Here is an 11,388-nt window from a genome sequence, read left to right on the forward strand (position 1 = left end):
TGAAAACTGAAAATTCTACCACAGAACTGGTCAAGAGGCCTGAACACCCATGGCTGCAGCACAGCCCAGCCCAGCCAGCACCTCAGAGATGGGCTCCATGCCCTGACAGCTCTGCTCTGCTTGGTGAGCTCACAACCACACTGCAAATCCTCATATGCAGTTCATGACTATTTAACTATTTAAGTTCAGTTTAAGCAGCTCAGCTCTGGCTCCCCAGTTCACCAAATACAGATGGCAGCAACTCTGGCAATATCATGCCAGAGAACTGATAGAAACTTTTAATACCATCACTGAATTTCATTGTGAAAAATAAGCAAAAGCAAATAACCAAATGGATAAAGATGGGGCAGAAACAGGGGGTTTGTGTAACTACATTGATGTAAACACATCCAGAGAGTGAGCCTGGGACCAAACAGTACCAAGAAAGCATCAAGTTCTTCTTGGGGAAGAACTGGAGGGCTAGACTGTATCTTCCCCTCTCAAATCCAGGCACCTACATGTGCATTTTAAACCTCTAATATTATACAGTTTTTTAATTTATCCTATCACTAAAGAAGCAGTAGTTCACAATAGCATGTCTGGGTATCCACATTTAAGGCAAAAGACAGGTATCCATACACTCGTATAAAGAAAATATATATATAAACCTGACATATTTCTTCTGCCCGAAACCCTACCTGAAATCTGATCTGATGACTCAGTCCTCCACACCTGAACAGCACAGTACAGGTTAAAGAATCAAACAAACAGTGGCTGTGTAAAGGTCTACCCTACTCTACAGGCTGCCAAGACCCCTGAAAGTAAATGCATACACTGTGTACCTACACCTATACTTCATTTATTTAAAGAGAAATATAATCCCTTGTAGAATTCAATAACTTCGAGGTGGTGACTTAATAGTGGAATTCATTAAAAAGCTGATTTTAAATCTCATATGTATTTCATCCAGTTTAGTTTGGAAATGTACTGTTCTTACAACGGCACTTACATTAATTCACACTGATTTAGAATTCCTTTCTTTGACTCTAGAGCATTTATTCCTCCAATTGCATTAGAACAAAAAGGCTGAAGTTATTCTCCAGCGATTGCAACACACAAACAAAGGCAAATGTTCAAGAGTTCTAGTTTTTCCAGAGCTTTCATCCATATCATTGCAGATCAGGAAAAATAATTGGGGAAAAATAGCTTAAAAAGAATTTTAATCCAACACTGCTATAAACACAACCCATTATTGTTTCCTTTGAATTTTTAAACACCTCAAGTTACCATCTCAATTTCAGCAGTGTTCCTGTGTTCATACCTTGACTCTGTTTTGAAGTGGCACACATGAGAGAGCACTCTCAAAGAATAACTTCCTTAGTAAAATGCCTTTGCATCCTCTAGGTTAGATGCTCTAAGAGGAGAAAAGCCACACAGAAGCAATGCATGAAAAGAAGGGCCTGTTTTACACAGCTCCCTTTACTGCTTAGGAATTATCTGAACAATTTGCCATTGTAAACAACCTCAGCTTAAGAAATTCAGTAACACAGCAAAGACAAATTGGTGGAAAGAAATGGTAGAAATCCAAAGCTTCTGCGAACATTCATGAAACAAGCTGAACATTCCTGCAAAGATACTTAAGAGCACACTTAAGCAATAAATACTTTAAAAGTGCAAGAAAATTGGGAATTAATAGAAAACCATATATTCTTTGGAAAAATATCCTATGAATTAAAGGAAGTTTCATGCTATTTCTGAGTGGAACCAGGATCTAGTAAAATCATCTTAATTTATCCTACTTTTGGGTGAGGAGGTGACAGGAGGCAAATACAGGCATGAGAACAGGTGGTACAAGTGTGCAGGTGGTTCCTTGAAGCCAGCCAAGAGCAATGCTCACACCTCAGGAGGGCAGAGTGTACACAGTGACCTCACCCAAACAGTGACCTCATCCAAACACAGCCCTCCAAGAACAAAACCACGTTGTAGCTTTAGGCCTGGCTGATAGCAGTGAGTGGGGCCTCTCAATGAACTTCCACTGCAAAGTAAAAGCATCTGTCCCAATCTACTAAAAGCACATATTCTGGACTGTCTGCACAAAACAGACATTTTCAGCACTATTCATCTGTCTGTATTTCCTTGTGCTGTCTCTCAAAAGTGTCTGCAATCAACAGAAATAAAGTGGGGTTTTAAGGACTCAAGCCATATAACCTCTTTTTAGCCACCCACCTAAGAATGAGATGAATCATATCCTTGAGGATTTCAATTCTCTAAGTGATTTTTATAAAGAGCTCCAACTGTAACTAGCTCAAATGTAGTCATCTACTTTATAAATACCTAAAACTTAAAGAGACTATTTTCTCTTGTTACACTCCTGAATTCAAGAGAACATTTCTCATCTAACCCTGTATATGGGACTGGACAAGTGTTTCTTCCTTCTTACTAGGATAGCCCTGGCACTGCTGGAAAAAGATTTCTCACTTTTTAAAATCTTCTGTCCAGATGACAAGCACCTATTTATAATATAGGAGGATGGCAACAGAACCAGAGGTACAGCTCCCTGATTCCAGCATAACACATGACCATCAGCTATAACACCTTCCCACAGCTCTAGCAACAAGAACTGTTTTGACCCAAGCACAAGAAATAAATATAAAAGAGCTGTATCTTTAATATTTTTGAGTTTGTTTCCACAATGAGTTGAACGTTGAGGCACACTCGCCCTCCAAGAGCTGAAATTAGGAAAATAATCTGATAAAGTTCTCTGACCATGGCTGTCACATCACAGATCAGCCTGTTTTGAGCAAACCCCATACCTGTCTCACTTACTGCACTGCTGCTGCTTTAGGAATCATTCATTGCAATAAAAACCACCCAGTCACTATATTCTTCATCTGTGAAAGGTTAATGACATGAGTGTCAAAACTGTGGCACGCTCTGCACCATTCCCAGAGTGGACTGTCAGCCTTTCCCAGCAGGGCATAACCAAAATGTCCATCACCACTTCAACGTGTGCTTTAGGTTACAGACTTGCTGATGGATCCCTGTGGACACTGTTGTTACACTGGTGGTGTTTTGATATTTAATAGAGGCAGATCCTATCAGATCCTCCAATATGAAAGGACTGGAAAGGTCTAAACACCTCTGAGCCCTCAAAACACAGGAGTGATTTAAAGCAGCATTACAGTTGTCTTTAAAGGCACATTCAAGGTGCTGACATAGCAGAAACTCTGTCCATGTTTTGAAGAAGGATCATTTACCCAAAAAGTAAAGTCCCATATAGGCTTATATGTAAAAAAGGTAGTCCTGTTTCTAGAGCAACAGGTTTAAATCCACATTTATGGGCAAGGTGAGGAATAACACTCCTTTCAGTACACACATTCAGGAGACATTTTCCTGACAGTCTTTTGAAGCTGTGTTGTAGAATACCATAAACCTCCTCTCTGCTGCAGTGACTGTACTAATTCCAAGTCCTGAGTAAACAGACTACTTCAAACATGATGGAGGAACTCAGCAGCTTCAATCAACTTCCTTAAATCCTGCTGAGGCAGCAGCACAGAATGCCAGACAACTTACATTTCCAAGAATTCTGCAGTAATAGATACTGCAAACCTCCAGAACCTATCCTCTTCTTCCATATATATTTCTAGCACCTCTATCAAACTTTTCTGTCATTGAAGTTTTCGTCATCAAGGAACAGCAAAAATAACACCACTGCTGGACTGTCAAAACAGTGATAAAACTGAGTATGGGGAGGCTGCAGATGAAAGAGAATGGGAGAGGGGAATTTCTAACAACAAATGCTGATCTTGCACAAAACACCCAAGGTTGCTGTTTTACAAGTCATTTATACAAGTCTTCTAAAATGGCAATTTTGTTCCAGCCTGTCAGGTCATGCTTGAGCTAGAGAACTGAATTGAAAAATTCGGAGAGGAGACAAAGTAGAAAAATCCTATATTCTCCAAAATATAAAAATGGTGACTGGGTCTCAATTGTACCCTATGAGAAACTGCCTGTCAGCTCTGGCAAACCATCCCTGCTAGGCTGTAATGGAGGTACAGAAATAATTTACTCAGGAGAAAAAGGATCAACTGCAGAGAATTTTTAAAGCATTTAGATAGAAAACATCCATAAAACATTGCCCTGAGAAAAGGGCAATGCTACATTTCAGCAACGGTGACAAAAGCTTGGGTCTCCTGCACCATGCAAACCCTGGGAAAGGAAGCTGCCTGGATGCTGAGGAGAAGCACCATTCCTGATGGATGGCTTTGAAATGGAACACTTTGCCACAACAGAGAACTTGCAGGGACCAGTCAGGCAATGCACATTAAATAGTGGAAGCTGCTGATGTGAACAGGTTCACTCAGACCAGCTACTTAGGTCTAATTCTATATGGCCTCCTCCTCAAGAAAATACATGTACAGCTCCTGAAAGCAGCATCATCTGACAATCTGTGACCTTGTTTCCTTCCACAAAGGCTAAAAAACAAAACTGTTTTTAAAATTCAGTTATCTAAAGAAATGTGAAGCGCTACAAGGATCTTTCATCATCATAAATGCATCAAAAATTGAACACCATTGAATTCTATCAAAAAAAAAATTCTGAGGAAAAGGATTGCAGTGAGAGGTTCCATTTGTCAGCCCTGGCTGCAAACAGGTGGATTTGAGAGGCACTTGTGTCCTGTCCTCCCTCCATCTAAAAGATCTGTGTGCAACAGGAAAAAAGAACACCTCTTCTCACACAGGAAACTCTGGAAGCAGAACTTCTCAAAACAAAGCACCACCCTAAATACATGAAGATAAATAATTTATCAAAATTTAACAGATTCTGACATTTTGAGGTATTTGAAAGTTAGATTTCTATCTTCTGTCACAGTCAAAAGCACTTAGAAATTATGCTCTTAAAACTGTCAGCCATTTACACAGTCAAGTAAATATGGCATTTTAAATAGAAATCCCAGTATAAAACTTGAATTGATTTAGGGGGGAAAAAGGTAATAGAAAATCATGTCCTGTACTTCCTTCCACCTCTATTGAGGAAGAGGAGTATCAGAAGCTGTTATCATAACAAGGACAAAGAAAAAAAAATAAATCAAAACCCCCGAACAACAACAACAAAAATAAAACAAAAATATTTTTCATAATTTCTCAGTTCATGGTGTGTAAATGAAGTCACCCTCCTTGTCCTGTATTTTTCAGATTAGTTTGACAACAGGAGCAGTAATTTGGAACAGCACTGCTCAATCACCAGCCAATTGTGCTAAAGCCTTTATTAAAAGCCCAGGCAGTGCCTGGGTGTGTTAGCAGCTCCTACCTATTGAAATCCCACTGGACAGGGTGGAGCTCTCAGCCTGCCCTCGGGAGGGGACGTGGGGCTCCATGACGCTGTCATCCAGCAGGTGCCGCGGTCCCGCGTTGGGGAACGTCGCGCTCTTGAACTCCGCCGTGTTCATCTTGTGGATGAAACTAGAAACCAACGAGGACACAACGTGACAACCTCGCCTTTGGGACCTCCCAGGAGTTGCTTTAACATCCTGAAGGACTGTGTGCAGCGTGCTCCTAAAGCCAAACTAAATCATGGCCAAGCCATAAGCAATTGTACACAAACTGATAAAGTAATTTACCTAAATTACTGGTAGGAGTTTCCAGTTTTAAAAGTGCACAAAACTCGTGTAACAAAGAGGAAGTCAGGAGTACATTAACAATTACTTTCAATATCTTATGCTATTTTTATCTTCTATAACCCTGTATTTTTGTCTTCTATAACACTTCTATAATTGAACTGCAGCACTGCATTCTACCTCATTAAAAGTAAACTTAAATAATAGAAGTTATTCATTACTGAGTAGCTACAATCTTGCATTTTGAAGATATAACAAGGGAAATGATGAGATAATGATCAAGATATTATTAGAAGTACAATTATATGGAAAAAGCCTGAAGCCATTACTAAACAGAGTTAGTGTACAAAGTCAGTCCATAAAGAATGTCTCCCTGTAAAAATAACAATCAAGCAGTGATATAATTTTTGAATTTGAAATAATTACAGTGGCATTGAGTTACTAAACAGTGATAGTTTTATCATTCAGAAAGAGACATTCTGGTTAACTCACTGACTAGTCTTATCATCAAAACTTCAGCCTTCCTATTTTGATTAATTCTCCTTGGCTGGGATACTGGCATTATAGTTCTGAGCTTGCTCCCTGGCCACAAATTGCTCTGTGAGTGAAGTACTGTGTACAAGTCCTGCTGCTTTTTACAAGCAAAGCTTTTGTATTGAAAAATGATACATCACTTCAAAAAAAAAAAAACCTCAGGATTTTTAGGTTAAGCAAAATGCTGACTTGTAGCCCAAACTGTGACATTTCCTATGTCCATGGGGTATCAGGTTCCGAGGTGAAGGGGGTGTTGGTGGTAGCAAGGCTCCTTCAGCTGCAGCATTTTTCCTTCCACTATGTGGAGATGCTCCAACTTCTGAGCCTGGGAAGAAAAAAAGACATTACTCCCAAGTCACTTCAGAATTACTGTCAGGATCACTTAGAACATCATGGAAAAGTTGCACAAAACCTAAAGCCCTTTCTAAGAGACAGCATCAGTAAAACTCTTTGATCTATTGACAATTAAACCCCCTGCACTTCAGGGTTTTTGCAGAGGATCAAAACCAAACACACTTAGTTGAAATAGACCATCCAGTGGAAGTATTTTGCAAGTCCTAAAGGTGGCTGTATTTACTATACCAGCACTGGGCATGTCCCACTGATTCTACATTTTCAAACTCCTGCCTTCAACCACTTTTGGCATTGATCAAGAAGAATGTTCATTTTTGGAAGCATATTATGCCATGAAAAGTTTAGATGAAGGCCCTTCTGTCTAGACACAACAAAGAATGAATATTTAATAGCTCCTCACCCCAAATGACATTAACAACTTAGTGCCACAATACATACAAGAACCTAAAAAAACGACTCAATTCCTTCTTTACAGATCACCTTTAGATTTTTTTATTACAAACATGCAGTGTTTAAACTTCACACTTCTTTATAGCCTCAGGCAAATATTTTCCACGTCTGCAATTCTAAAATAATGCACATGACAACCTCAAGTCTTCTCACATTTATTAAGCATTTACCTACTAAATCTTCTCTGGAAGCAGCAGAGTGGGGGGTGCTGGTCCCTGGTTCTATCTTTAATGAAAGTCTGCATTAAAGAAACATTAAAAATTACTTTATCAGGAAATAAAAATATATGTTTATGAAGAAGAATTTTTTAAATTTATGATTGCAAGCTGCCTGATTCTGTGATTGCAAGGAATACTATGAAGGTAATACAAACAGTGCAAAGTTATCTTTAGCACACACTATTTCCAAACTTGATTTTTCTTGCCTATTGCTTTGGTTCACACAGACCACCAGGACCTTCAGTGCCCTGGGATGGCTGGCACACACATGAAACTGCTACTCCAGCTAAAACCTGGGAAAAATAAAATTGAAAATAATACACAACTTCTCCCCCACTTTGGCCAAAACATTTATTCTTGGAACACTTCATATTTTAAATTTTTTTATGAAGTGGACTAGTGTGCCAAGCACCAAGCCTTTTGTCTTTACTGGTCCAAAAGCCAAAATCCTCTTCTCTGTTTTGGAAAATACATTATCAACTTGATTTCAGCCATAATTCAAGTTTTCTCTGTAACTTTTTAATGCCATTTCCAGCAGGCCCACAAAGAAGGCAGACTATAGGGGCAGATAACTCCAGGAAGATTAAGTGTATCTTGTCCACACAGTTTGCAGAACTAAAATCTTTGAAACTACTAACACTGAAAAAGCATCTATTTTATTTTGGGGAGGAAAAATTTAAAGTTTGACAGCTCCTCTCCCCCCCATTCCAGACAGTATAGCAATGATTCATTACAATTTTATAATTTAATTTTTTGAAATACAAGCTTTTAGGAAGAAAAACAGGTATTCAAGTCATAGTTGTTGTTCTCTAACTTCAACCTTTTTGCTGATAGACACCTTAGGGGATGAAAAGTAGAAGACCCACTTTAAGTAAGAACAATTCTTCAAATAAAAAGAAGAATTTGACCATAAAAACATTCAGTTTGGAGATGTACAAAACCCATCAGTGCAAAACCAGACACTGTGAACAGCAGCCACGCTTCTGATTTATGTGCCATTGTCTCCAGTCACTGCCCTGCTACCAAAACATGGATTGTAGAGGATGAAGAGACTGCAGCTCCTTCATCAATCAAATTCCCCCTGCTAGTGAGTCCTAGCCAGTGAAGGTGAAAGAAGGTGGAGAGGGGAATTCATGAATACAGTGTCCTAAGGAGACACTGCAGGTAAGAAGCTTGGGTTTGGGTTGATGTTTTTTCCTTCCTTCAAATGTTTGACCACGGAGCTTTACTTTCAGTGGCATTTCCCAAATCAGGCTGTAGAACATCCCAGGAAAAAGGTGATGTGGAGGTTTCCACAGGGACAGGCAGAGAACAACTTACAAAGCTCAGAAGAGAAGCCAAGGGTCTGAGTCCTCATTACTGCTCTCTGACATAAACTGAAGGGTCCCCATTTGCTGCCTTTCAGTAAATCCAAGCCAGGGCTGTTAAATGGCAAAGCACAGCTGCTCCTGAAGTGTGCATCCCCCTCCTGCCATTCCAAGGGAGCTGCACAAGCAACCAATTCAAGCCCTCTGAGGTTACAAACTTCCCGGGCGGGCAGGATGGGAATGGGTGGGGAACCTCCTCGAGCACATCAGCCAATGAACAAAACCCTCCTTCATAGGCAACAGATTTGCCTCAGGGTGTTTCCTATCCTCAGTTCCTGTCTCTTGCCAGAGATTTCCCTCCCCCAGTTTTGCTGGATGCCAAATCACTTATTACAGTAATAATCCTTTAATTAAGGACATGGAAACCTTGGGTGGGAGGGTGGGAGGAACAGGCAGAGAACTTGCCTCTCAAAAACCAAGTGCTTACGTTTTACTCACACTTTATAACCTAATCAAAGAGAAAAGTATAAAATGAAGTATTATCTGCAAGTCAAAGCTGTAAGTCACCCTCAGTAAAACCTGGGGCTGGATGCACAGATGGTTTTGTTCTGTTGAAGAATTACTTGAGCCATCTCCAACCACAGGATTCCTCTTAATGACAAAGCAGTGTTACAGGTGAGCCATGTTTCTCAGCAGACCAAACCCACCTGAAGCAAGGGCTTGGTGTAGTCTGGCACAGAAAAGGGAGCAGATCTGCCATTCAGCATGTGGGAAAGTGCCTTGAGCACAACATCCTGCTGGAACCACAGCTGCTCACAGCTGCTGTGTCTGAGGTGCATCACCACAGAATCACAGAAGGGTGTGGGTCAGAAGGAACCCTAAATCTCATCTAGTTCCAGCCCCCTGCCATGGGCAGGGACACCCACATAATATAATACAATTCCCCAATGCAAGTGCAATCTCACAAGTGACAGGCTTTGAGTTATATAAGTAATATTGTAATAAGTTATGGTCAGTTTATAGCATTTTGTACTTACTTGTAATTGTCATCTTCTACAAACTTTTGTAGTTCTTCTATGTACTGAACTGAGTTTAGGTATTTTTGGACATGAGGCAACATAGGAATATCTGGAAAACAGACAGCATATATTGACACTGTGCCACTCATTGGTAAGCTAAGTTTTTTCCAGAAACTATTTGAACAGATTCAGATCTCTTGCCTTTTTATGTGAGATGGAGGTACAAACTACAGGCACTAATGATACTGAAATTTTAGAACTTCACAGCAATTCTCATGCATTGAGCTGACAGTCTCCATACACACAAACCCCAGAGCTGCTCATCAGAGCACACACAAGGGAAAAGTAAAACAACATCCTTGGCCAAACCAAAAAGGCCCAGAACTGGAACATGGAGTCTGAGGACCCCTTCATAGTCCACATTCTCTTTACACTGAGCTTTCAGGGAAGCAGCAATCCTGTGCTAATTCACACTCCACCATCACAAACACAGCATTAGGACTTCACTATAATGGGAAGAGGACTGCGAGGGAAACCATCTTTGAAAAATAAATACATTATCTGATCTATGGACAGAACTATAAATGTCCAAAAGACAAGCTGAATGTATTTTATCTCCAGTAAAAGTACTACTCCAAAAGAAATCCTATTTTTAGAATTCAGTCATAAAATTATGAACACAGGGATAGAAGCTTATAAATACCAGTAAAACTACTCTTGAGTATGATGTATTACTACACATTTATCATCAGAAAATATATACTGCAGTTTGCTCAGTGTAAGAGAAAGGCAATTTTATTCTGTCTCCTCACCCTAATGGGTGATTGTCTTAACCAACAATACTAGAATAAACCTAGACTTTTGGGCTGAGAGGATGAGGTTAGTGTTAATGCCATTCACAGGGGTCCAGCCTTATTTAAATTGAATCACAGCAGACAAAAATTAAAGTTTTTTAAGTTCTTCTCTTTCACACTGTGATATTTACACACTAGCTTACCATATTCACATGACTGCTGCAAATCTGAGATAATTCGAAGAATGTTGTTCATTAAATTTGTTCTTTGCTCACTTTCCAGAATGCTTGCTGTTGAGGGGTAGGCAGAGTCAATATATGTCAAGTCTGACAGATAAATACCTGTAATGAGATTAGAATGAGAAGTTTCTTTGTTTAATGTCTTTCACTGAGCAGGAAAAGAACTGTCGTCAAGAATATTATGAAGCATTTTTGCTTGCACTAACATTAAAGCAGGTTGACAAAGCATTGTCTCAGAATAGGAGTTTGGATTTACCTGGAAAATAATTTTAGAAATCTAAAAGTAATTACAAGGACATGCACAGCTACTCATAAACCTCATCTTCTCCACAGCACCAATTTACTACTCTCTTGACAAACATGAAGCACACTAAACACACAATACTAAAATACACCATCAAAATTAATTGTTTAGGAAGTCTACTACTTCATTCCACCAAAGCAGCAATTAAAAAACAATAGAAGGATAAATTATACCCAAAACACTTCTGGCTGAATAAAAACTCAAGCTCAGCAACATGGGAAAGATTAACTTGGAGAAAATGGGCAGCCAGACTGAAATGATGAATCCTGCAGTTTGTAATAACCACAGCTCCAAAGAGCCAACAGCCTTTTAGATAAGTCACTTCATATTCCCTGCCTGCCTTCTTCCCCTGCACTGCTCCTTCGATCCCCTGATCGTGTAAAGAGAAAATCCTCCTCCTTACACACTAATGCTGTAGATAAAATGTTTATTTTATTTCCAACCACAACTCCATTTCTTGAACTTCACCTGTTTGTCTCAACTAAGCAAAGCATATCCTGACCAACTCTGCTGTTCAAAGAAATTGGCCTGCATCCCTTGCATCTTTCACAGATATCGCAATTTTAAAAATGA

The 11,388-nt window shown here is 39.6% G+C and overlaps 1 protein-coding gene across 2 annotated transcripts in view; it reads right to left on the reverse strand.

The window, feature by feature from the left end:
• Positions 1-11,388, reverse strand: part of RALGPS2 (Ral GEF with PH domain and SH3 binding motif 2) — a 109,708-nt gene that overhangs the window by 20,612 nt on the left and 77,708 nt on the right. For both annotated transcript variants that reach the window (XM_054285557.1, XM_054285558.1), the window contains exons 9-13: positions 10,476-10,613; positions 9,497-9,587; positions 7,105-7,172; positions 6,320-6,455; positions 5,290-5,441 (exon numbers count right to left, since the gene is read on the reverse strand). In XM_054285557.1, the coding sequence (XP_054141532.1) occupies positions 5,290-5,441; positions 6,320-6,455; positions 7,105-7,172; positions 9,497-9,587; positions 10,476-10,613 (585 nt within the window). The remainder of the gene's footprint in view (positions 1-5,289; positions 5,442-6,319; positions 6,456-7,104; positions 7,173-9,496; positions 9,588-10,475; positions 10,614-11,388) is intronic.

The sequence above is a fragment of the Melozone crissalis genome, unplaced genomic scaffold, assembly GCF_028551555.1.
Source record: "Melozone crissalis strain CALT ecotype California unplaced genomic scaffold, PUWL_Pcris_2 ptg000045l_1, whole genome shotgun sequence".
Taxonomy (NCBI): Eukaryota; Metazoa; Chordata; class Aves; order Passeriformes; family Passerellidae; genus Melozone; species Melozone crissalis.